We start from the raw sequence: 27,135 nt of genomic DNA on the forward strand, positions 1-27,135 counted from the left end.
TGGCCAGTGCCTGGGACAAGGTGGAGCTTGCAGAGTAGCGTAGCTGGGCGGGGCCTTAGTGGGTATGCCGCCTTGGCAGGGGCGTGGCGTGGCGTGGCGGGGCAGGGTCGGGCTGGGCTGGGCTGGCTAGGGCGTTTCCGTTGCACGGAGCCGCTGAGATTACTGCCCTGTCTCTCGGCGTGCGCATCGTTCCCGTTCTCGCCCGTAGCCTGCGCTCTACGGTCTCGGTGAGTGGCCGTGGGCCCGGGAGCGGCCCTTCCACGAAGGCTGTGGCGTGGCGCGGGGCACTCTTGGGGAGGGGGACCGGGACTCCTGTGACCGTCTTTCTCTCTCCCCCAGCAGCCCCGGCTCGCTCCTGACCAACAGCATCATGGCCCAGGTAAGCTGTGTGCCCGCGATGGGGACCAGGGCGATGGGGACCGTCTCCAAAAGCAGCAGAGCTGGGGGCGACGGAGCTGCTTTCGGAGTCTCGGTCTCCGCTTTCCCCTTCCACGTCCAGCTCTATGCCCTCTCCGTGTCCTCTTGGTGTCCCCTCCGTGTCCGCTCTCCTGTTTTCTCCCTCACCCCGGAGTGTCCGGAACCAGCTGGTGCTTCTCTAGGTATATGTAAACCGGCCGCCCCAAATCCAGAGTTGCCAAAATTAGAACCCGAGCAGGAACAGCTCTCTTGGTCATGTGAGGCGAACGCCCTTTTGGCTTCCCTTATTTTTATTTTTCCCGCAGTTTCCTGTGCTTGAATACTGGGTGTGTGTGGGTGGTTTCCATGGTGCTTCAGGGTAGCCTTTTCCAGCACTCAGCGCGGCAGTTTATTTAAAAGGAACCCACTATTCATAAGACCTGCGCCCCCCCGCTAAAGGCACTGAACCAAAGTATGAACTCACAAAACAAGTTCTGAATTGAATTTGCCTTGGGAGTCTTTCAGAAGTTGATTACCTATAGGCTTTTGTTGTTATTGTTTTTTTAAATCTCTTAATATTTGTCTAGAGTGTACCAAAGAACAGCTAGTATGTATAGGGATTTGTTTGTTTTGTTTTGTTGTTTTTCAAGACAGTTTCTCTGTGTAGGCCTGGTTGTCCTAGAAAGGATCAGGCTGTAAATCAGGCTGCCTCTGCCTCCAGAGTACTGGGACTAAAGACGTGGGCCACCACCGCCTGGTTTGTGTAGTAATTTTAAAAAGTTGACCATTGAATAAGTTACCATCCCTAAAATATTCCACCCTGAGGGCTGGGTGGCTATACCTGGAATCCCACATCTTGGGCGGTGGAGACAGGGAGATCAGGAGAGGTCATCTTTGGTCATCAAGGGCCTTGGCTGTAGGAGACTGTCTCAAAAACCAAAAGAACAAAACATTTCTACGGCTAAACTAATTTTCACACATCTTGTCAATCTTGTCAAAGTCCAGACAATCTTTAGCCTAAACACACACACACACACACACACACACACACACACACACTCCCTCCCACTCTCCCTCACTCCCTCTTCCATCCCTCCCCCCTTCCCCCCTCCCCATTAGGTTAGTAGTCCGGTTGCTTTCCTACAATTGGATAGGATTTCCTGGCCCTTTCCTCGGGAAAGTGGAGGGACTAAGATGATTTTAGAAGTTTACTTAGTTTCTACAGTGCAGCCATTCTTTTGCTTTTGCAATTAGGTAGTTCTCTCGTGTTACCTCAAGGGGACCATGGACTTAGGCTCCTCAGCATAATGCGTGTTTCTGTGGGATTAGCGTTACTCCCGAGTCTCTCCTATCTTCATACCTGCTATGGTGATGGACGCGGTGATTAGCAAGTGTCTCAGAGCCAGTTCCCTCTGTCCTTGCCTATTTGGCTTATTCTTCAGTTGTCTCAAGTGTTTTTGTTTTGATAAGGTCCCCGTGTGTAGCCCAGGCTGGCCTGAAGCTTGCCTGTACTCTAAGTGAGGACTTCCTTTTTCCCTGAGTTCCTCTCGCCTCAGCCTCACTAATGTGGAGATCACAGCTTGCCGTTTCTCAATTAATTCTCTTCCATTGTATCCACTCTTTATCCAAGATAGTATTGGAGACATTGTAGCATGTTGAACTTCCCGCAACTTTGTCAGGAATCTGTGGAAACCATAGAAGTAAAACCTTTTGTTAAAACATTTCAGATTAGAATAGTGTTTTGTATCTTATATTTGCATTTGGTGATGAGCAGAATGTCCACATTATATAACTGCTATCCTCCCTCTCCCTAGTGGTTTTGGGGACCAGGTCTCAAATAGTTGGCTCTGGCCTTGAACTTACTCTGTAGCTGAGGATGACTTTGAACTCCTGGATCCTCCCTCCTCCCCCCTCCCAAGTTCTGGGATTCCAGGTGTGGGCCACCATGCCTGGCTCTAAGTGCACTTTGCTGTCTAAATCCTTTGGATTCTAGTGTCGTTGGAGGAAAGCTGGAGCTTCATGATAGGTTTCGGATTGTTTCTGTGGAAGGACTTTTGTTGAACTAAGGGGATAGGAACAAGAGATTTCCATTCCATGACATCCGGAGAGTAATGGTATCAGATTTCTGTCTTGGAGGTGTGTGCTTCAGCAATTAAAAATTCATTGATGTCTCTTGCTTATTGAAAGCTGAGAATGTAGCTTCCCACTACAGTAATTCTTCATATTTATGAACCTGGAATATGTATTTATACCCTCTATACTTACCATTTCCTTTTATTTGTGTTGGGACTGCACCATTTATGAAAGTGGAGACTCCAGAACATGACTGTGACCATCTTGCTAACAATTAACTGCAAAGAATTGGTTGATCTCTGGTGGTACCTTGGACTCCCATCCCTCCCCTTCATTTCCTTTCCCCTCACCCACTCTTTCCTCTTTGTCCCTTATATACTTATTATTGAGTTTTCAGCTACAAGTTTTATTCTTTATTAATTAAATTTCTTTGACAATTTCATGAATGTAAATGGTGCATTCTGATGCCTCTTACCTCTCTTTTATCTCCCCCCCCCAGCCCCCTCAACCTTCCCAACCCCTCCTCCTCTCTACAGGTCCTTTTCCTACATTCATGTCTCTTTGTCTTGTTTTGTGACCCAGTGAGTTAAACCCGGGCTGTCTCTGTGGTCACGAGTTTGTAACAACCCATGGAGTCTGGTGGACTTACCAGTGTAATTTTCTTTTTCAATTAAATTTTTACTTCAATCCTATCAATCCTATCAGAACAGGGAATAAAAGTGAGACAGGAGGTCATACTGAAAATTGTGTAATTTGTATTCTCATGTCTAGCAGACACACTCAGAACTGGAAGAATCCATAGGGTAACACCATGTGATCTGCTCTTTCATTGGTCCTAACCCTCCCCATATCCGTTAGCATCAATAGATTGGCTGTTTGATTGAGGAAATAGTTTAATGATGGCTTTCCCAATCTTCTCCAAAGAAAACACAGTGGTTAATTGTATTTTCTATGATACCCAGGAAAGATTTAAATTACAAATAAACTTTTATGTACCTATAAACAGTAAATGGACACCAATTATTTTCTAAATGTTTGCTTGGAAGTATTCATTTGAATGAGTTATATGATTCTAAACCATAATGCCCCTGTTATTTTAGCATAGCAATGCTGCTATGTAAGTCACAAATTACTATGATTTTTGGATTAGTAACATTTTTTGATGTAGTAAATTTGAATGCAAACTAATTTAAATTATTTATTGAGAATTAACAAAGCTGTTAAAGTTGCCTGAATTATCTCTATATAGTAAAATATGTATGAATCATTTTATCTTTTTCTTTCTATATCCAACTTTTTACAAAAATGTAATTTTCTTTACATCTTAGTAATGTTTCTTCAGTTACACTTACCATATATTGGACTAGATTTTAAAAATCAGGTTCCGAAGCTCTTCTTTTTCTTAAATTTCATGCTGTTGTCTTAGTTAGGTTTACTATTGCTGTGATGAAACTCCATGACCAAAAGCAACTTGGGAGGAAAGGGTTTATGTCACTTACAGTTCCATGTAACAGTTTATCATTAAAAGCAGTCAGGACAGGAACTCACACAGGGCAGAAACCTGGAGGCACGAGCTGATGCAGAGGCCATGGAGGGATGCTGCTCACTAGCTTGCTCAGCCTGATTTTTATAGAACCTAGGACCACCAGCCTAGGAATGGAACCACCCACAATGGGCTAGGATCTTCCACATGAATCACTAATTAAGAAAGTTTGCTACAGGCTTGCTTATAGTTTGATCTTTTGGAGGGTTTTTCTTAATTGAGGTTCCCTCCTCTGCAGTGACCCTAGTTTGTGAAAGTTGACATAAAACTAGCCGGCACAACTGTCCTCTTATTAATTTGACACACAAGTGTATCACTGGTAAGACCAACCTTTCCCTTCTTGTTTATCCCAAAGATCACACGTAAATATCAACAGTACAATATAAACATTCCAAGTTAAAAAAAATCTCAGTCTATAAAAATTCAAGCAAATTCATCCTCTTTAAAAATACTCAGTCTTTGCAGGGTGGTGGTGGCACACACCTTTAATCCCAGCACTCAGAAGGCAGAGGCAGGTGGATCTCTGTGAGTTTGAGACCAACTGATCGATAGAGTGAGTTCCAGGATAGTTAAAGATACACAGAAACCTTGTCTCAAATCTTCCAAAAAGCCAACCCCCCAAAGCAACAACAACAACGACAACAAAACCCAACTCAGTCTTTTTAAAAAGCCAAAGTCTGTAAAATTGAAGAATTTCTTTAAAAGTTCAAAATGCCTGAACAGTGGGATCATCTAAAAATCAAAAATAAGTTAAATACTGTCTTACTTCAAGAATGAGAAATCAGGGAACAGACAATTGGAACAGAGTAAAACCAAACTCCAAAAGTGTAACTAGCTCACTGTCCAATGTCTGGGATCCACTGAGGATCTTCTGGGACCCTCCAAAGGGCTTAGGTCACTTTCCCAGCCCACACAGCTTGTCTTCTAGGTTCTGGCTGCCTCCATTCCACGTCTACTGCTGTTGTCCTGTGGGACTGGCATCTCCAGAAATGATGGAGTCCCTTGCTGCAGCTGGGCTGCACTTGCACCAATAACCTTTCCTGGGCTCTCTACAGGACTCCATCTCTGCCACAGTGTCACTCCTCAGCTGCTCTCCATGACCCCTTAATGCCTTCAAAACCGTACCATTGGAGTGACTCTTCTATTACCAAGTTCAGCTGCCCGCTTAAGATGCAACCTTGGCCACTTCTGGATCACAGCTTCTGTGTGCTGACCCTTCGGAAACACTTCTAGAACACTTCTCCTCAGTGATGCCTGTCTCTTCTTAATCATAGCTGATTCTTCAGCCCCAGCTGGCCAGCATCCATTGGTTCTGGCCTCTTGTTAGTCACAGCCAGTTCTTAGCTCCAGCTGACCAGACACTACAGACTCTACTTTCTACCCCAGTAGAGTCTTTTTTTCCCCCACTAGAGTCTTTACTTCCCTCTGAAACGTTACAAGCCAGGCCTCCATCATTCCAAGCTCCTATCAATGCTCACCAAGCTTTGAACATTCATTGGCTTTTCTAATCCAACAGTCCTCCCAAAAAACATCATCACGTCAGTCATACCGCACCAGTCTGGTACCAACTTGCTTTAGTTGCTGTCATGAAAAACCATGACCATCAACAACTTGGGGAGGAAAGGGTTAATTTTGCTCACAGTTCCATGTAACAGCGCAGCTAGTATTTCATTTCACTGTCTAGCTACAGCCAAATTAGTAGGTATTTTAATTTACTTTAAATACTTAAAAGTTCATGGGCTTGTTTTCTTTGGCTTGGAGAGAGTTGTCGGTATTTCATAGACAAATGAACCATTTCATAATTTAATTCAGTTTAAGGATGTTATTTTCATATAATGAAATTTTAAGAATTTAATTTTGAGCAAAACGAACTTAATTTTATTAGTCTTTCTCTTCTTAAAGAGTTAATATGTTCACAGCAGCAGGAATGTCATGAAGACAAAACTGGGTTGCATAAATGTTTAGTAGAAACTTTAAGAGTATCAGTTATCTCAGTGGTATATATTTAAACTGTATAAGGTTTGGTTTGAAAATGTGGGGGTTGGTTTAGAGTTGTGGGCTCATAATCATTATTTACGAAGGCCCTTTGCATAGCGGGCAGGATCAGGGTAAACAAGTATGTTTCCCACACGTTCATTGCAGAGGACTCTCTGGACATTGGCTTACACCTCAGGTCAGTTACCTCTGTAGCTGGTCTCCAGATCCTGGATCAAGGCTGCCTGTTCCCATGGCCTCTGCTGCCCTGGCTCAGTGTGTTGCAGTTCCTGATGCCTTTGACTCTGAGATCTCCACTCTGAGAAAGCTGCTTGGCTGCTTTACAAGCCACCGCTCACTTCATTGGCACCAGCAAGTCCTGGTTTCCTTATCACTTTTCTGAGCTCCTTGGAAGACCCATCCCAGTGCTTAAGTGACTTGGCGATGTGTAGTCTGTGATTTTCTTCCTATAATAACTTCAGAGTTCAAAACGGAATAAATGTATTTCTATATCATAGATCCATTTCCAAAGACACTTTAGTTGTATAACTGTTTACTATTCTAAAATTTCACTAATGCCTTAGTCGAATTAGAATTAGTGCTCCTAAGGTCTGTGCTTTAAAATATGTTTTGGATCCATCCTTTCCATCTAGTGGTTTACACAGTATGTAAACATGTAAGCCATTAATTAATTGAAAGGAACGTGTGGTGGACTTCATTTCTTTGGACCATTGTTTCTGTGTCTTTCCGTTTGTGTGTGCATCCTGGAAGTTTAAATATTTGCTTTCCTATTCTGTCCTGGGTCTTGTAAGACATGGAAAGTAAAATGGGAGCTGTGACTAACATTTGCCACTAGAATGGATGCATTACCAAACCCTTTGCATGCATTATCTAGTGCTTGTGATACATTTTGGAAATATATATTATTTGAGGTTACTTTGCTGGCATGATTTGTGTGGGATAAATCTTATGTAGCCATCACAAGAACAAATGCAAAAGCTTAGGGCATGGCCGAGACCTTGGCAGGCTGAACTGTGGGTAGCACTGTCAGAGAGACTGTGGTAAGGGAGATGAGTGGTTTCCTGTCTTGGGAAGGGATCCCGGGTGAATAGGCAGAACCAGACTCAAGTAATAGGAATTGCTTTCTAGATGATGGTGAGCCCTCCAAAGGGTTGTTAAAGCTGACAGTGCCTGGACCAGATTTGTGTTTAAAGGGGAGTATCCTGGTGCTAGCATGGGGGCTGCATTTCTGGGGCTGTAGAAGAGGGGTTGCCATGTTGGAGTTGGGAGGGAAACTGAACCTGTTCCAATAATCCCAGGAGTGCTCCACCACCACCAAGGAAGTAAACTAGGCAGTGGCTAAGACTTTATTGTTATTATTTTTTAAGACAGGGTCTCACTCAGGCACAGGCACAGGCTTGTCTTGAGCTCACAACAATCCTCCTGCATCAGCCTCCAGAGTCCTACAAATACAGCCATTAGATATGAGGCGTGGCACAGCTGGGACTAGATGGCAGGGACCGATGGGAGAAGGGGACAACTTTGATAAGTGAGTGAGGTGGTGGTTGATGAAGGGCTAGGTGCAGATCAGGACGCTGGCTTGCTGATTTACATTTGGACAGAGAAGAGAGACGTGGATTTGTTGAAGTTGAGTTCCTGGTTCCCAGTATCCACATTAGTCATATTTACAGACCCTTATTTTGCCATTGGAACTTTTCTGCCATTGTGCAAGTAACTTAAATAACTTATTACACAATGATACTGTTGTTCCTGATCGTAAGAAAGAGGTCAAAAGTAGTTGGCTAGTTTGACTGGCTGAAATGAAGCAAAAAGGAGGAAGGCACTGGAAAGGGAAAGGGAGACGACTTCAGAGCAGTAAACTGTGTGACACCAGGGCTTGAAGCTAGTATCCCTCTCCTGACGGGCTAGGGCTTGAAGCTAACATCCCTCTCCTGATGGCCTAGGGCTTGAAGCTAGTATCCCTCTCCTGACGGGGCCAGGGTCAAGGCTGGGATCATATGTCTGGCCTGGGTGTGTTGCACCCCTTGATCCTGTTACAAGTTCTTACTTTTCCTTGAGTTTATTTCATTTTGCAATGCACTATCATGTCAGGCTGACTTTTCCATCTTTTCTTGATCATGCAATTATTCAGTGATTAAGAATTTTTTCCTCATCTCTTGGTTGCAATATCACAGGGAATGTTAGAAGTACCTTCCTGTTTCACTGAGAGGGGGTACAGAACTCTGTCTTCCTGTCTCTACCTTTCCAGGCAACAAAATTATCAAGCTAAAGATGAGAGTTAAAACGTGATTTTTGTGTTTTGAACAGGTATTGTCTAAGCAGGTGGAGTAATTAATTCCTTTTGTGGGGAATTGGTGATGAGAGAGGAAGAGAAATGAGGATAAGTTGAGAATGAAGCTTACTCTGCTGGACTGTGGGGATTTCCGGAAGTGGGGGCTTCCTGAATGAGTCACCCAGAATCATATTGCATTTTGCGTGGGTAGCAAGGGGCAGACAGAGCCCTACCCAGGGCTCTGTCCTCATTACTCATGCGTATGACTCACATCTGGCCCCCTAGTGCTACCATGTGGCCTTGCTAGCCCTGTATGGAATATAGCAAAACTGTATCCAGTTTCTAGAAAGCTCTTAAGTATGCGGTGGGAAGTTATTTCTTCTAGTTAATAGCTGAAATCTTTAAGGATATTTTTCTTCCTTATACGACTCAAAATGTTTCCTTCAGTCCTTAGGGTCAGTTGTATTTTTTGAGACAAATGACTTCTCTTTGTTCAAACTTGTCCGTGTTTAATTCTTTTTCCTTGAAGTTTCTTCATAACTTACAAAGCAGATTTTTGCTTTTAAAACTTTGTGAGATGTGGTTTCTCTGAAGCAATCCACCTTATGTCTTGTCTTCCCTCATCTTTGTTCTTGTGTGCTGTATAGTTTTATGATAACTTGATACAAGCTAAAGTCATCTGACAGGAGGGAACCTCGACTGAGAAAATGCCTCGATAAGATGGGGTTGCAGTCAAGCCTGTAGGATATATTCTTAATTAGTGATCGATGGAGGAGACAGACCAAAAGGCTGCCCAGAGGAAGGGGACAGGAGGGATGTCAGATGTACCCCTCTGGGAGACAAAATACGCTACAAGACATGTTAAGGTTTGCTATGTTGCCAAGTATGTGGTCGATTTTTGAGAAGGTTCCGTGTGGAGCTGAGAAGAAGGTATATTCTTTTGTGTTTGGATGGAGTGTTCTATAGATGTCTGTTAAACCCAATTGGGTCATAACTTCTATTAGACCCTTCGTATCCTTGTGCTTTGAGTTTTAGTAATTTTCTTTTACAAACGTTAATGGCTTTGTATTTGGGGCATAGATGTTCAGAATTGAGACTTCATCTTGGTGGATTTCTCCTGTGATGAGTATGAAGTGACCTCCTTCATCTCTTTTGATTGATTTTAGTTTAAAGTCTAACTTGTTAGATATTAGGATTGCTACCCCCGCTTGTTTCTTGGGTCCATTTGATTGGAAAATCTTTTCCCAACCCTTAACTCTGAAGTAACGTCTGCCTTTGAGGCTGAGGTGTTTTTCTTGTATGCAACAGAAGGATGAATACTGTCTTTGAATCCATTCTGTTAGCTTGTGTCTTTTTATGGGCGAGTTAAGACTGTTACTATTGAGGGGAATTAACGGGAGATTAGTGGAAACTCTTTATATGGTAATGTGATACCGGAGGGCTCCCGAAGAAGACCACCCTGCACGTCACTTGTCCGGCACACAAATTACCAAGTATTTTCAGAAATCGCTGAATTGTCTCAAGATTCCCAGCTCTACAGGACTGGGACTCAGTATGAAGGCTATGTAAAGCTGTGTTTCCAACTGAGTGTGTAGAGTGGGCGTCACATTTTAACGCAGGCTCAGTGTGCTTCAAGTGGGAGAGACTTAGCAGGGAAGAAGCCTGCAGGCAGGGCTCTGTGAAGCAGGAGGCCTTGGCTGGGTGACCACAGTGAGGGAGCTGCCCTCTGATGTTACTGTCAGTGGCTCTGGGTGTCTCCTGCCCTTGACTGGTCCTGTCACTTCCATGCTTACTTCCCCTTTCAAGTAGGTCACAATTCTTACCAGATGGTAAGTTTGCTTAGAGGTCAAACACAGCATTGAGCAAAGGGAGATTGGACTGTTGATGTTACTAGTTTTTTGACATTGGTCACAGTGTGAATAACACTGTCCTTCCGTCTGTCTCAGGTTCTCAGAGGCACCGTGACTGCCTTCCCTGGATTTGATAGCAGGGCTGATGCAGAAACTCTTCGGAAGGCCATGAAAGGCTTGGGTAAGTCACATCTTTTCATTCTAAAAGACCAAAAACTGGTATGGGAGGCGGATACAAATGCATTCACATAATGAACTGATACCTTAGACCACCCTGAAGATTCATTCTCTAGAATTCGATAGGAAGTGACATCAGCTCTGTGCTCTGGGGTCACCAGTCAAGCTTATACAGTGTGAGGGAAACTGGTGTAACTTAGTGGCCTTGCCCATCACATGTCCACTTTTCCTGCTTTAGGGGCTCCTACAGAGTCCCCCCCCCCAGTGTCTTTCTAAGCAGATGCTAACCTCTTGAGGGTTTTTGTGTGTAACTGACCGATCGCTCTCAGGCTCCTACACCAGATCTCTCATTCTCCTTACCTTGAGAGGTTGCCCATGGCATCCCCAGGCCCCCTTTCAGACTCATCTCCCGTTACTGTTTGAGATCTCAGATCCAGTCAGGCCTGGCTGTCTGCTATGCTTGCAAGTCTCACATTTTTCTATTCTGTGAGCTTTCCCCAGATTCTAAGTCTGCCCTTACATGGCTGCCTTTCTTTTAAGACAGTTTGGAACCTCCTCCTCCCAAACTCCTTTCTACTTTTGTTAGCCAGGAGACCTGGCTTTGCTTCTCGTGTAACACCTGGGCCTCCCTAAGGAACTTGCTGTTCTGCTGTAGCTTTAGTTATTTGTAGGTTTTTTAGTTTTTCACCCTAAACTATCTGTAACCTGAAGCCAGGCACTATTGTTTTTCTTCTCTTAATCTCTTGTGAATAACTATTGCTGGGGTAATTATTTAACTGTGCATAAAAGGTAGGCACACTAGGATTTTAAAAAGCCAGGGGTGTTTGTCCATATTCTTTAAGTCCAATTGAGAATAGGAGTGTGTGTGTGTGTGTGTGTGTGTGTGTGTGTGTGTGTGTGGTTTTCATATGTATATATATGAAATATATAGTTTAACTATTTTCGATTTTGTATTTTCTTTTGTGTAAGCTGTGCATTATGAGCTGATTGGAAAGGTTACATAAAAGTGGGTGTGTGGGAGGCAGGCTCTCATGTTAACCATCAATTGCAGGCACTGATGAGGAGAGCATCCTGACTCTGCTCACATCTCGAAGCAATGCTCAGCGCCAGGAAATTTCTGAGGAGTATAAGACACTGTTTGGCAAGGTAAGACTACAGCCCAGCCAAGGGGGGAGTGAATCTGGCTGTGAGTTTTAGAAGAGTGTGAGAAGTTAAACAATCACCCCATATTTGTAGGGAATTTTGTCAGGACTTCTCTGCTCCACCTGAAGGATATGAGAATCCTTAGATGCTCATGTCCTCAAGAATGGCACGGGGCTCTCCTGTGACTTGCTGACCTCCTTCTGACGAGGTCAAACCACTCCCGGTTGGTTAGAAAATCAGTAGATACTAATAGAATACATGCACTGTGCCAACAAATTGTCATGTTGCTTACAAGATAGCGAAAAGCAGCCTCACACAATTGTTTTTCCTTCCTTGACACTTTTGGGGTGTAAAGGTGTCGGTGACCCCATGTTGGTAACTCTCCTCTTCCTTCCTCTCTGCTTTCATTTTTTTATGTATATGCCTGTATTGCAATAATAATAGATATATGCCTGCATTTCAGTAATTTTAATAAATTTTAAATTATTTGATTCCAGTTCTTATTTGATTAATAATTCAAAATAAAAATTGAAATTTCACTGAACGAGAGGATGTGTGAAATACCATAATGTGGACCTGTAATTCTGACAATTTACATTTTTCATTTCACTGAGAAACAAATGCAGTGCTGAACCAGAAATTGTCCTTTTATGTTGCTGGGGATGAACCAGTGCTCCCCACGGAGCTGCAGTGTAGCCCATTGGTAGATGTTTAATCCCAATGCTGCTACCCAGTGTGCTGGGGGAAACACTGTGTTCCTTTCCACAAGTGACTGCACACGTTCCCCCACTAAAGGTGCCTCTCACCAGCATATGCCTCTCAAAGTATAACAATGTTTATCAACTCCGAATTGGACCGTTTATATTATATATTATAATTGCATGGTAACAAAAAAGAAAAGATGTTGTTTGGATATTATAGGCAAAATCTCGCCCTTAAAAATATATTTGTGAGTTTTGAGAAAATTTCTTTTGCTTTTGTTTGTCTTTTTCTTTCTGGTGCTAGAGGTCCAACCCCAAACCCTGTACATATGACTCAGTGCTCTGCTACTGGGATACAGTCTAGCCCTTTGGGGGAGCTTTTGTAAGGATATTTCTGCAAGGACACTGGAAAAAAAGCATGTATGCTGAATGTATGCTTTCTGTGGCCCAAGCGCTCACCCACAGAGTGACATTGCTAGTTAAGCTTTTGTGTGGGTGCGTGGGGCGGGGTGCGGGACAGGAGGCTTGGGATTTTGAGAAAGATCTTACTATATAAATCTAGGTGTAGTGTTGTAGGCTTGTAATTCTAGATACTTCAGAGGTTGAGATGGGACCACAAATTCAAATTCTAGCTGGTGTCAGGCAGTAGTGGCACACACCTTTAATCCTAGCACTTGGGAAGCAGAGGCAGGTGGATCTCTGTGGGTTTGAAGCCAGTCTGTTCTACAGAGTGAGTTCTAGGAGGGCTGTTACACAGAGAAACCCTGTCTTAAAAAAAAGAAAGGAAGAAGAAATAATAAAATATAATAATAATCATCATCATAATAATAATAACAATCCTACCTGGGGTACAGAGTATTTAAGATCAGCCTGGACAGCGGCCTCACAATTTATAAAGGGCTAAGAGTGTAGACTGACTTAGGGTGTTTTCCTGGCACAAGGAGACCCTGGGTTTTATTCTAGTACCAAAATCAGAGAAGCACGTTTCCAGGGTGACTTCCTCCACAGCATCATATACTGGGATTACAAGTATGTGCTACCACACATACTAGCCAGCTCTATAAAGGAATTCCATATTATCTTAACGCTCAAAGTTAAGGAACACATCTTTAACCCCTTAGTAGGTAAGTGCTGCTGTTGAGGTTAGGGTCAGATGTTGAAGGTGCCCTCCTTGGGATGCTGTTTAGCACAGATGTCTTCTGTGATACTTGAAGAAGCAGCATGGGGAATTGACTAGAGCAAAGGGCCGTCCATTCTATTTGGGAACATCGTGGTCACCAAGTTTGTGTTTTCTGAGGTAGGACCTTCTGGATGACCTGAAATCAGAACTGACTGGAAAGTTTGAGAAGTTAATCGTGGCTCTGATGAAGCCTTCGCGGCTCTATGACGCCTACGAGCTCAAGCATGCTCTGAAGGTAAAAGGGGCATGCGTGGTGCGTTCCCACCGTGTGTAGTGCTGCTTTTTTTTTTTTTGGCAATTAGCCTGTGCTTTATTTGACTCATTTCAGCAAAGGGTGCAAAGAAGACAAAACTGGGGGAGTCTACGAGAAGTAAAGGGGAACAAACTTAGCACGGGTGCCATTCAGTCTTCTTGTATAGTTGAACTCAAAAGCGCTGTCTGAAATTTTAGTGTGCTGGAGTTCTGTATTTTCATTTTATCTCCGGGCTTTGGGAATGTTGCAGATGAGATATTTTAACTTTTGAAATAGAACATCGGAAGTTGATTGTATTGGAACACATGTTTGGACAGTGAAAGGAGTGGCTTGTCCTACGTGGGTTCTGAATCGGTAGATAAAATTAGCAGGTCAGGGATTCCTCTCGCATAGCAGAAGACTAGAAATCACGCAGCTAGGAGACTGCATTTACTGAGTGTCTGAGCTTCTGCAATTACAGTTTTGAAGTAAATGAGACCGTAGGGCCTTGAGAAGAGGACATTTAACAGAGTACATCACAAAGCATTGCGAGCAACTCAGATTTTCCCATAGGATGAACTTAGGTGTTTTAGTGTGTGAGTTGTTGCAAAGTAGAAATAGGAACTATGCTGTCTTAAACAGACAAGCCTAAGTTTAGCCGTATTGCTGCTTATATGTTCTGACATTAGCAGGGTAGGTATGACTTATAAGTACAGAAGGGAAACCAGCTAAAATTATTCTTCAGAAACAGAAAGTGAGTATTAGCACATGATCGCCATTGTCGGCCACCTTTCTGTTCTGCTACCTGAGATGGCCTGTTTAAGCAGTAAGGCTTATTTAGGCTCATAGCTGGCCCCAAGAGAAGAGACAACTGTGGTCCCACCACCCCCTTTAAAGACATCCCCCAGTGACCTAAAAGCCTCTTAAGGGTGTGGTTAGCAGCCCCTAGTGCCACTCTGGGCACCAAATGTTTAACGATTAGGCTTTTAGGAGATCTCAACTGTAATGATATGTTTGATGGACATAGAAAAGTAAAGTAGACTTTATTTTTCACTGGACAAGATAAAAAGTAAATAGAATTACATTGCCCCTAGAAAGAAAGTTAGTATAGAATCTTAAATCTGTAATAATAGAACCCAGATACAAAGAAATCCATGTTTTGTTGGATGTTTTTGTGATTACGTAATTTGGATAACATCCAGGGAAATAGCTTTCTTTTTTTAACCTATTGACATGTTTTCACCATTAAAAATAAATCTTCCAACAGGGAGCTGGGACCGATGAAAAAGTACTGACAGAAATTATTGCTTCAAGGACACCGGAAGAACTAAGGGCCATAAAACACGTTTATGAAGAAGGTAAGCAGCTGGAGTTCATTGCCTTCCCTTTCTCTCACTTGGCTGTAGTCCTGTGTAGATACGGGCGTCAGTCAGTACATGATTGCTGAGCGAGTGAACTGTAAATAAGGCAGGCTATTCTTCTTCTGCAGTAAAAAGCAGACAAACAAAACAGCAAATGGACAGCACCTGTAAGGGAGATGAGGGTTATTTTTGCAAAGGTCTTGCAGACACTACAGGAATAGACTGGCTTTTTCATCTACATTAAGTTTCTTCAAAGAAATTCAATTTTATGCTATATAGAAGACATTTTGGGGAATGGGAAGAAAGACTGAACCTCTTTTTCCAGACTGGAGTTGAGAAAACATTGATAAAAGTACGCTCTTCAGTTGCTGGGAATGCTGGGAATGCTTGGCTACAGTACCCTGTTATTTTGGTTGTTATTTTTAGTGTGACCTATTTTTTTTGTGTGTGTGAAAACAAAGTCTGTATTTTAGTCTAGTTCATATTTCAGTGCTTTGAATGTATTCAAGCCCATGATATTAAAGTGAAGGAAAAGAGTTGTCTGGTTTTCTGTCTTTGGACTCAGCCAGGAATGTTAGCCAGTGACGGTGGCTCTCCTGCAGAAATAGCTTATAGGATTTAGATGTGATGTTATAAACCACCAGGTCAGAACATTGTGGAATTTAGGGCAGCTAGATAATTACCTGAGTCCCTCTTTCCAACTTCTCTTTGTAGCCGAGGTGGTTGCTACCACCATGGCAGAGGTGGCACATATATCACAAAGTGGCAGTTTATTTGGTGTGATCTTCAGAGCTCTCCATCTAGGCCTGAGCATCTGTGTTGCTGTAAATGGGCATGCTGCATCCTGTTCAGCATGTTACTGGGCATGACTCTATGTCCGTTGCTGCCCTAAGGGACACAGAAGGCATGCACAGCACAGGTCTTGTCATCAAGGAGGTTATAGTCAGTAGTTAAAGGGTGGTGAAACTTAGAAAGTCCTACATGAGAAGTATAATTCAGGATGCAGACAAGAGGGAGAGGGCAGTGTAGCTTTGGGTCTTAGGCGAGGCTTTATGATACAAACGGGATAGTTGAGTTTCAAGAGTAGGTGATAGAAACTAAGTGACCATTGAAAAATGCATGGAAGAAACAAGCTGGGCTTACATGCATGCACACACAGTGCTGCATTATTTAGCCTTAAACATGGAGCTTCTGACATTTGCCATAGCACAGGTCAACATGGAAGGCATTACATAACTTAAGTAAAGTGAGCTGGGTGCAGAAAGACAAACACTTCATGACCTCACTTGGGTAGAATCCAAGCAAGTGATAAAACAGGTAAAGCTGTTAGAGTTAGAGAGTAACATGGTGTTTGCCCAGGCTGGACAGTGAAGAGAGAAGATGGCGTCACCACAGAGCGTGGTAGGAGAGACAAGCTGTAGTGTGAAGGCCGCTCATACCACTACATTGTACACTTGAACTTTTCTAAGAACTAGGGCTTAAGTGTTTCACCATTGAAAGAACACTACATGGTGGTGCCAGTTAGTTTGTGGTAACCATTTATTTCACAGTGTGTATAAGCATGATGTATACCTTAAATACATACATGTTCTATTTATTCTTGTAACTAAGCAAGGTGGGGAGGGAAGGATAAGATGGGTCTTCAGTACCAAAGGTGACTTTGATCATCAGTGGCACGGACTCTGCATTGAGGAGCATAGACTGGGAGATCTGATGGAGACTGACTCGAGGGAAGGGTACATGTGTTTTTGTTATGGAGATAAACAGCACTGGGTGGGTATGCAGTGTAGGAATTTGCATGCCTGAATGATGAACATGTCCTTGAGTCAGTGGCATAATGGCTGATGGAATGTTGAAGGACAGAAGGAGATTTGAGTCTAGATGTGTATTGGATAGATAGTTCTGTAGAGAGGCAATGAGGAAGTTGTGTAATAATTATGGCATCACTGAGGTTGCTGGGAGGTAGGGGCATGAAGAGTCCAAATCAGAGGAGCAAATGTTTGCGGGGATTTGGTAACTAGCTACTGGTGTTGGAGTAGAGGGAGGAATTGATAACTGGTTACCAGTGTTGGAGTAGAGGAGGAATCAGATGATTATAGACTTTGTATTTGGGTACCTGGTAGGAGGATTCATACTTTGAAATGTCATTGCTGTTTGTCAGAGGTAATATGTGCTGCAAAGGAAAAATATCTTATTAGTGGGAGATACGACTGTGCAAAGACAGGAATTCATAGGCTGGAAAACATCTGGCAAATATAAAAGCTTCTACTTACAATTACCATTCTCTCGAAGCTTCCCACTGTCATTCTGTGTCTGCACATTACTAACTATATTTGGGGAGAGCATTTCTAAGTGGCTGTTATAATTTAGGCTTGAGTGAATGCTTTTAGGGGATGTTCATGTAGCCCATTTTCATCTGGCTGCTCACTTATTGAATTTGCCATCCGTGTTTAGAGCACTCCTTGATGGCATAGAGAAGATTTTGTTAATCAAATATACGTGTCTTCCTTTATGTCTTGTTCATTTGATTAATGGGACAGGGGTTTTCTAGTTGAGAGATGCGATGAACAAGTGTGAAATCATTGTTTTGCAGAATACGGTTCCAGCCTGGAAGATGACGTGGTGGGGGATACCTCAGGGTACTACCAGAGGATGTTGGTGGTCCTCCTTCAGGTATTGGCAGAGACTTAACCTAGTTGACTAAAGAGTTGGGAATGACCTGCCTGTGTTAAGTTAAGGCCACTTAAAAATCTTTCAGTAATTCCTGGTATGTGCAGATTCCCACTGTGATGGCCCCGTGCTGCCTGTGCTTGGTTGTGCCTCAGAGTATTTGATTCAGATTGGAAATAACCAACTCATTCATTTGCTTCAGGCAGTTGTGTGCAGCCTGCTCATTCATAGAATTTAGAATCAGCAGGGTTGTTCTGGTTTGGACACTGCTATGTGGCAGGGCAGCATGCTGTAGGGTGATATGATCTTAGCACAAGCGTAGCTTTCCGGGAGAGAACGTGCCTTGTGCATAGGCATCAGGCACCTCTTTCCTTTAGAATGAGGATGCAATGTGGTCCAGTGTGTGATGTCATTTCTTACAGGCTAATAGAGACCCTGATACTGCAATTGATGATGCTCAGGTTGAACTGGATGCTCAGGTGAGTAAGGTCTATTGTATGAAAACTTTGTTATGACTTAGAAATAAAAAGAATTCATAATAATGAAAAATCATGTGCATTTTAAGAACCTTAAAAATGCATTTAGCAGCTCCTGTAAAACATATAGCTACATTTTTCTTACTCTGATCTGGCCAACAAAATAATTGTATCCAAAGCTGAAATAAAATTAAGTAAATAATAAAGACACGTTATTTTTTATTATTATTCACAAAATGGAGAATTTTATTTAAAAAAATCCCTGTGTTCCCATTCCATTGCCATGATTGAATATGTTATTTTTTAGTAAGATAAAGTAAGGAAGAATGAACAAAATGTTTATGGTTTAAATGGCACTTTATTACAAAAGAAATGACATGTTACTTTATTTCAGTATTATAAAATTCTTTGTTTCCACTGACAGTGCTCTGAACAGAGCAATTGTTCTTTGGACAGCTACTTTTTATCAGTTCCTAAATGAAAAACTGCACGTCAGAGACTTCTGAATCTCAGTGTGGTTTATAAAGTAGTTACATGTAAGGAAGAAGCGTTAGGAAATGTGAAACATGAGATGTGAAACCTGGGAATTGGTCCTGGAGTACTTGTGTTCCTAGAATCACCAGCTATAGTGCTGTCTCTGGTCATGCTTCAGTTAAGGTGCCATGGGAAAATGGAGATCTGGTTGACCACTCTATGCAGTTGCCAGCAACATACCATCTGACTTTCCTAAAGAGGGGAGAGTTATATTTTGAGTGGTTGATTTCTTAACAGCTTCAGCTATTGTGGTCCCAGCCTCACTGGCGAAAAAAGGAAACACTTACTGAGGACCCACTCACTGTATTCACTCCTGCCCAGTCTGCCTTGGAAATATCAGCTGCGCCACATTCCTATCTAAGCTCTTCAAACTCAGTGTGGCGTTGTCCTCGGGATAAAGTCTGGACTCCTGAATGTTTTTCCTTGTAATCCATGTCTTTGGCCTTGAGTTCTCTTTTCTTCTCTTGTTCCTACCCCGTCTCTTCAAAGGTCAGTCCCACTTCAGATCCTTCCTGTGTGACTCTTCCTGACCTTCAAGGAATGAGTCAGGTGGCCCCCAGGCAAAACTGTAGCACCTCAGGCTTCCTGTCCCTGTCTTCCTGTCTCAGCCTGCCTTTCTAGGGCACCATGTCAGTTCAGTTCTGGCCCAGTTCCTACAATAGCGCTGGCATTCAGTCAGTAACTGATGTGTGAGTAGGGCTGCACCAGGTTGAGGGGGCCTTTCAACTGTGATCCAGGTAACAAGCCCAGGCCCTTCCAGTAACAATGGAGCTCAGATACCCAGCTTGTCTAGTGACTGCAACACCCTCTCTCTTCCACCAAACAAGCTCCCTGTTCCAATTTCTATTATCATATGAAGCATTTATAAATTCAGGTCAAAAGCTCAGGTCCAACTCACCCGCACCATCTTGTAGAGAAAGAGCAGGAACAGACTTCTCAAGTCATCTCCCCCAGCTAGGGGCTCTGCACAGTTTCAGATGACCACATTGCTTTCCAGGCATTGATTCCCTCTGGGCTTTCGTGGGAGACAGGGTAGTTCTCACGTTCCTACTCTCAGGACTAGGAGTTCTGGAAGCTTTTCGGTGATTACAGGGAGGGGAGCCAACTGTAGTCTCAGATGATAGCTAGCGTGAGGCCTGCACTAGGCCCCGCAGGCAGACTTGCCAGCACAGCTGCTGTAGTCAGCAGCGTGTTGTGTGAGGCCTAGGGAAAGCTGTCCCTTGAACTTTCTCATCGATTTTTTTCCTTCTCACCATTGGTTGCACAGGCCTATGGATCACCTGCCAATCACGGGCTTCAGCTCTGGTCCTACAGGTCTGGGTGGGGCCATGGTTTTCATGCTACCCCAGGCACTGATGTCCTTATCTGGGGACTGTGTTGATTACCCAAACTGCGGACGTGTCACTTACCTGTCATGCAGCAGATGTGACCATTTAGGATACTGGAAGTGAGATTTTGTATGTGTGAATACTGCCTTATGGGGGGACTTTAAAATCCCCTGGTGGAGCCCAGGCTTTCCTCCCGTTGCCATGACCTGGAGCAGCAGAGAGTAAGCCACACTGGCCATGCCCTCTTGACTGTTCGTGTCAATAATGCAGCCTTGAGCAGACTGCTTCTCTCAGGTCTGGGAAGGTGCATACCCTTTGCCGATTGTAGCAAAGGCAGCGAGACTTTCTTAACTAGGAGGGATCAGTGATTTCTTGGTGGAGAGTAAGCTGAGACAGTGAAAGGGCTTTTGTACAAACCTCTGAGTTTTTCTCTACTGATACTTGGCATTGAGCCAGGCTGTTATCTCGGTAATCTGATAAGCCACAGTTGAGTCATTCATTTGGGAACTGAACTTGTAGATAATATTTCACATTATACAAGTTAAATCAATTTCACCTTTTAAAAACATTTTTAAAAGGTTTTAAAAATGTACACTGGGGTTTTGCTTGCATGTATGTCTGTGGGAGGGTGTCAGATCCCCTGGAACTGGAGTTGCAGACAGGTCTGAGCTGCCGTGTGAGTGCTGGGAATTGAACCTGGGTCCTTTGGAAGAGCAGCCAGTGTTCTCAACCAACGAGCCATCTGTCTAGCCCCAATTTCACGTCTTTTAAAAAATGATTTATTTTTCATTTATTTTTGGTTTTTCCAGACATGGTTTCTCTGTGTAGCTTTGGAGCCTGTCCTGGAACTCGCTCTTATAGACCAGGCTGGTCTCAAACTCAGAGACCCGCCTGCCTCTGCCTTCCGAGTGCTGGGACTAAAGGTGTGCGCCACCACCCCCGGCTCATGTTTTCAATGTGTTAAACTGACTTAATATTTTAAGAGTGCTAAAACTGATGTTTATCATTTTCTTGTCCAGTGCTTGCTTTGGACAGAGCACTGAACTCTAAGAGGGAAAAGGGAATTGTGTTTATTGAGCACAAAGATATAGGGGGGGGGAATCTTACCTTTTGATATCCTGTTGGTGAAATAAAGAATAGTTCTAGGCCACTATATTCACATGCTTGTACCTCCCAAGACCAGGAGTCGTATATCCACAGGCAAGCCTCTGTCATGCATTATCTGTATTTGTAATGCCCTTGCGGCAGAAGGCCACATCCAGGCAAATTAAATTCCTCTTGGCCCAACAAGGATCTGCTTGTTAAAACAGTAACTAAAAAGATGCAACTGTATGTCATCGTAAAGACTGGCACATCCCAGGTGACCTCAGATTGCATAATGTTCATGTATAAGTTTTGTAGGCTTGTGCATGCACTCTGTGAGCATTTGTATTTTTCATATCAAAAGTGAATATGGGCGCTCAAGTGATTTCAGGACTACTTATTAAGTGCCCTATAGATGCCAATCACTGCGCTGTCCTGCAGCATGTGAGCATTTTACCGTGATCTGTGTACTAAGGTGTTCTGTGAGTAACTTTGCTTAAATCACAGAAGTAAACAGGAATCATGGAGTCTACTTTTTGTCATGTGCTGTAGACGTGACAGCAGCTATAGGACGAGCCAAGCAAAACCCAGACAACTTCTCATTGAGTTACTTCCTCTCTGTAGATCAGTGTTCAACAGTGGAGGGCAGGAGCTTTCCCAGTCCATGGCATCTCCTGGAAGATGGGATGTTCCTGTCAACACTTGAGTTACTTCCTCTCTGTAGACCAGTGTTCAACAGTGGAGGGCAGGAACTTTCCCAATCCATGGCATCTCCTGGAAGTTGGGATGTTCCTGTCAACACTTGAGTTACTTCCTCTCTGTAGATCAGTGTTCAACAGTGGATGGCAGGAGCTTTCCCAATCCATGGCATCTCCTGGAAGATGGGATGTTCTTGTCAACACTTTGGACACATGAGCTCCTGTGTCATCTCTGTGCTTTGCATGTGACCCGTTAACTTGGTGCACAGGCAGGTAGAGATTCACTGCTCAGGAAGGGTCAGAGCCCTGGAAGCCAGAAGAGTGACTGACATGCAGGGTGGTTCGTTGCAGGCCTTGTTCCAGGCTGGAGAGCTGAAGTGGGGGACAGATGAAGAAAAGTTTATCACCATCTTTGGGACACGCAGCGTGTCTCATCTGAGAAGAGGTACGTAAAAAAAACTGTTTGAGACCAATGCTTTGGTAGATCTGGAAAGTCCATGACAAGTCTGAGCAGATACCTGCCCAGAGCAAAATCAGTTCTCACGGTTTGATCTGGAGGAATCTCAAAGGTCTTGATACTGCTGCTGCATGTCTAGCTAGATGTCCCTTCACCCTCAGAGGTGATGAGGGACATCAGACTCCAGACACCAAGGAGTGTCTCACTCTTAGGATATCCCTGCATATTGGTCCCTAAGACTTCATATGCATTCGTTCGGTTCACATGCCAGTGTCAGGTTAGAATTAGTTCGGTGGCAAGTGACAAAAAGCCCTCATCTTGGCTTTAACAGTTGGACTTTATTTCTGTGAGTACGGCATGGCTGACTTGGTAGGATCTGTGTCTGTTTTCTGGTTTCCTGTGGCATTGTCCTCCGTGCTGGCGTGTCCTTCTTATGCTCATTACCTCATCATCACAACATGGCTGCCGTAGCTCCAAGCCTCACTTTCACAGCAGGAAGTGGAGAAAAAGTTCAGTCAGCTGTATTTGTTGATCACTTTTTAGAAGGAAGGAGAAGCTTTTCAGAACTTCACAGCAGGTTTATCTGTGGGTCTCACTGATTACAACCAGCAAGAGGCCAGAAAATCAGCATTTATGAAACACTGTTTAGAAGCCTGGTGGCTTCTGCCTAATCATCTCCATGCCAAGCCAGATCCTCAAGCAAGCCATTGTCACATCTTGTCCTTATTTGGACATTCTTCTTGGCTAATGGGGATATGCCTGCTAACTCAAGACAATAACTAAAAGGACGCAATGGCATGACGTCATAAAGACTGGCCATATCTCAGGTGAGCCCATGGAAGGCAGGGACTGGAGGGTCAACGTCGAGGCCAGCCTGTGCAACATCGCAAAATCCATTACAACAAACAAAACCAATCTCAATTAAAAATTCCTAATTAATGACGCTTGTTACAACGTAAGTAAACCGTTGCTTAGGACTTAGCACATGGAGGCCCTGACATCAAGGAAGCAGGGTTGTCTTCACTGAGTATGAAGGAATATTCTTTTTTATTTTTCTAGTGTTTGACAAGTACATGACAATATCGGGATTTCAGATTGAGGAGACCATAGACCGAGAGACTTCAGGGAACTTGGAGCAGTTGCTCCTGGCTGTGGGTAGGTGAATTCACAATGTGTGTAATATTTATTGTGGTACAAATTGATTTCATCCAGTTGAGGCTAAATCTGAAAAAAGTCATGGAAAGTAAGGGAATGACAAGGCATTGAATGAACCTAACTCGTGGGTTTTCCTTTGGGAAGTCTGGATTGATGCTGTGAATACGTGGTTATCTGGTCATTTGCCCAGTCACGTGGAAGCACGAAGATCATTAGTAGGACTCATCTTAAAGTCACATTAAAAATAGTACAGCAGGTGTGGTAGCTCACATCTTTAATCCCAGCACTTGGGAGACAGAGGCAGCAGATCTCTGTGAGTTTGAGGACAGCCTGGTCTATAGATTGTGCCAGACCGGCCAGGGCTGTTACACAAAGAAATCCTGTCTTAGAAAAAAATAGATGAAAAATAGTACTATGGCCCTCTGATGCTGTGGATATCATTACAGAGGCTTCCAAGTGTGGCTTGCCTTTGATACCTGTGGGGTTTTAGAATTCTTTGGAATACTGTCCTCAAGGTTTTCATGTGGACTGAGAAATTATCTGGCTAGGGAAAAAATGTGACAGGAGATGGGATGGTGGTTGTTTTCTGGTTAAACAATTTGGGGTTTTCGTTTAGGGCTCAGAATAACTGAGGAGCTGAGTTTGCAGTTGACTGTGGGTTTTTATCCGCTCCCCAAATCCTGAGGGTCCAGGTCCTGGTTTCACATGGTCTGAAGGTGGCCTGTCTTTCTGTCTGTCTGTCTTCCTACCTGCCTACCTGTTCTGATCATTTGACATCGAACTTTTTATTTTCTGAAGAATGAGCAAAAGTTATGCAAGAGCCAACTTTTAAAAGTTGCCTTTCATCTGAGCACATGGTCAGTGAGCTGGAAACTTGGCTCTCATGGTGAAGACAGGTGAAAGTCACAGTTATTCTGAGCACTTAATTAAAACTCCAAGTTATTTAACCTGAGAACAACCACCATCCCAGCTCCTGTCACATCAAAGACAGTTTTCTTTTCCTAGCCAGCTGATAATTTCCCAGTCTGCAAGAAAAGATGTTTTTCTCAGTGTTTGACAAGGAAGAGTTAAGAAACCTCGCAGCTTAAGGATTGTCATTTTTTTATACTGCTGGGTGTCCTTTGCTGAGTGGGCTGTGGTCTGCACAGCCTTAAGTGTGTGCGGTGGGAGGAGGAGGGACACTTCTCTGTCAGCCTGGCCCAGTGTCTGGACTGCAATGGTTACATGCGGGCTCTTATGTGAATTGTGAGTTTTAGTTTAGACGATTAGGAGAGAATACAGAAAGTCAGTCCAAGTGCTTGCAGAGATTATAATGTGTTCTTGTATCATTTGATTAAACATCTTAGAACAGAAAACTTCCAAGCTACTTATATAACATATCAGTGATGAGGGCTGTGGCATGATAACTACCCAGGTGCCAACCAAAACGGCAGAGAACAAAGGAGCACAGAGACCAAGCCTCTGGTGCAGTGCCATTTTGTGCCTGCATAGACCTTAGGGGAGAACCAGGCGAGTGTCTAAGGAAGTAGTTGGTGAGGGAAGCCTAGAAGCTTGCAGATGAGCCCCCCAAAGCACATCTCACTCTTATACTTAGAAACAGAGTTGAGAACATGAGACAGTGTTTGCATTGTGACTACGCCATTCTTGTGTTAGAATAGCATCTGACAGTTGTATTATGTGTTTTCCTAGTGAAGTCTATTCGGAGCATACCTGCCTACCTTGCAGAGACCCTTTACTATGCTATGAAGGTGAGTGGACACTGTAGACCCTCTATCTAATGAATGCATCCTTGTCTGTCTGATTCCATTTTAGACAGCAACCTGAGCATTTTACATCTCCAAATGTGTAGCCTGTTTTTACTAAACTGTTAGACTGAAGTGACTCAAACCGGGGGCATTTGATGTTGTATGTGAAGACTTTTAACACTTGTGTTCTTTCTCCTTTAAAGGGTGCTGGGACCGACGATCACACCCTCATCAGAGTCGTGGTGTCGAGGAGCGAGATTGATCTGTTTAACATCAGGAAGGAGTTTAGGAAGAACTTCGCTACCTCTCTGTATTCTATGATCAAGGTAGAACTGTCTTACGTTAGAAACCCAGAGTCAGACAGTGGACAGCATGCAGGAAATGGATGACAGAATTCTCCAGTTCCTGTGCTGTTGGGTTAGAGACAGGGATTCTGAGGGGACGAAGGGAGATAGGGTTACAGGCATGGCCAAGGCCCAAGAGACCCAAGCCCGTGCTTAGAAGTATTCTTCTGTGTTCATCACTATCCACTGTCTATTTGAATGCCTCTTTTTTGTCACTTTTTCTCTGGTGTCAGGTCACTTTTGCAGCAAGGGGCCAAGGTAACACTGCTTCACTGTAAAAGGGAAGCCTACTGTGACTTTGAAATTTGGCCACAGGTCTTTTGACAGTCTTTCTTGTGGGGCAAACTACCATGGACCATCTGTAGAGCAGGGTTTCAGTTGAGCAAAACTTTGGGTTTAGTGTGCGTGGTCTGTGTGTTTGGGCTGAAGGGTACCTGAGAGTTGGTACACTTACGACACCAGTATTTCACACATACTAATATGCAAGGCAAGCTTGAGAAAAGCATCTTCTGTGCTTGTTTCTGAGTCAAAGCCACAGCACCCATGTGGGGCTCCACCTTTGTTAGCCTGAGAGAGACTGGGCGTCTATTTGGACTGCTTGATGGTTTTAACATACTTGGAAAACTTTCCTTGCCCTCTCTGTTTCTAGGTGGAAGAACACATTCCACTGCTGTTAAGAGAACAGCCTTTGAGGGGTAAAATTAGAAAGTTAAACTAAGCAAAGTTGGTAGGAACTTCCCTGTGTAGCATTCCTGTTGTGAGATTCACGCAGAGAAGTTACCCATTTGAGAGAAAAGTCATAGGAATACAATTCATGCCCAGATAGTTCTTGTCCTTTTATTCCCTGTGGCTTTTGTGAGTCATCACAATAACTGTGTTTGGGTTCCAGGGTGACACATCTGGAGACTATAAGAAAACCCTGCTGCTGCTCTGTGGAGGAGAAGATGACTGAGGGATTGGCTGTCTGGAGTACTCTGCCTGCCGCCTCCAGCAGCTTCCTTCAGCAAATGCAGCCATGCTTATATTTCTCATGCCTGACTGGATGCCTTACTCACACTAGTATGCTAATGACCAAATGTGTTGCCTTACTGCACTAGTATGTTAACAACTAAATGTGTCATAGATGACATTAGTGGCACATCCTTCTGATCTTCCTGTTGACATTAGTGCTTACCTTCACTTGTCTCTAAGTCTAATGTCTGAATTATCAATACTGTCTATAAAGAGGTCAGATTGCTTTTTATAACATTTTTTTTAAAGCTTCATTTATATTAAGTTAATAACCATATTACCTTGATTGGAACCTTAGCCATGAAATTGTGAACTCCTGGAAATACTGTCAATCAAGCTTACTGCTCTATCAGACCTGTAAAGTTATGATAGTTGTATCAAAAAGATGAATGACAAATAAACATTCCCTTCCCTTGAATCCTGTATGTGTTTGGAAAGTTTATCTAACAATGATATCCTTCGGAAGTCAGGCATTTAACAGCAGTATTGGGAATAGCTAAAATCCTAGTTGGTCTTGGGGTACTAAATATGCAGTGCTGCAAACCAAATTTCTTTTTTTGTTGTTGTTTTGCTTTGTTTTTTTGGAGACAGGGTTTCTCTGTATTGTTTTGGAACCTGTCCTGGGACTTGCTCGGTAGACCAGGCTGGTCTCGAACTCACAGAGATCCACCTGCCTCTGCCTCCCCAGTGCTGGGATTAAAGGCGTGTGCC

At 43.5% G+C, this 27,135-nt stretch overlaps 1 protein-coding gene across 2 annotated transcripts; it reads left to right on the plus strand.

Moving 5' to 3' along the window:
- Anxa5 (annexin A5) lies at positions 1-26,842 on the plus strand. Of its 2 annotated transcripts, none has more exons than XM_013113111.3 (13): positions 1-227; positions 340-379; positions 10,226-10,310; positions 11,358-11,452; positions 13,452-13,565; positions 14,830-14,920; positions 17,517-17,596; positions 18,016-18,072; positions 22,064-22,157; positions 23,229-23,324; positions 25,014-25,072; positions 25,273-25,395; positions 26,303-26,842. In XM_013113111.3, exons 2-13 carry the CDS (start codon positions 371-373, stop codon positions 26,363-26,365), a joined length of 966 nt encoding a protein of 321 aa, XP_012968565.1. In that variant the 5' UTR covers positions 1-227; positions 340-370; the 3' UTR covers positions 26,366-26,842. The 2 variants fall into 2 exon arrangements, with proteins under 2 accessions (XP_012968565.1, XP_021082567.1); XM_021226908.2 differs by having other exon boundaries at positions 343-379.
- Positions 26,843-27,135: the final 293 nt, after the last annotated feature.

Source organism: Mesocricetus auratus, unplaced genomic scaffold (assembly GCF_017639785.1).
Source record: "Mesocricetus auratus isolate SY011 unplaced genomic scaffold, BCM_Maur_2.0 Super-Scaffold_100011, whole genome shotgun sequence".
NCBI lineage: Eukaryota > Metazoa > Chordata > Mammalia > Rodentia > Cricetidae > Mesocricetus > Mesocricetus auratus.

What these genes read in the sequence shown, in the direction of transcription:
- Anxa5 (XM_013113111.3), top strand. An exon ending in CGTGTCTCATCTGAGAAGAG is followed by an intron (nt 22,158 to 23,228) that starts GTACGTAAAAAA and finishes TTATTTTTCTAG; the next exon opens with TGTTTGACAAGTACATGACA. An exon ending in CCCTTTACTATGCTATGAAG is followed by an intron (nt 25,073 to 25,272) that starts GTGAGTGGACAC and finishes TCTCCTTTAAAG; the next exon opens with GGTGCTGGGACCGACGATCA.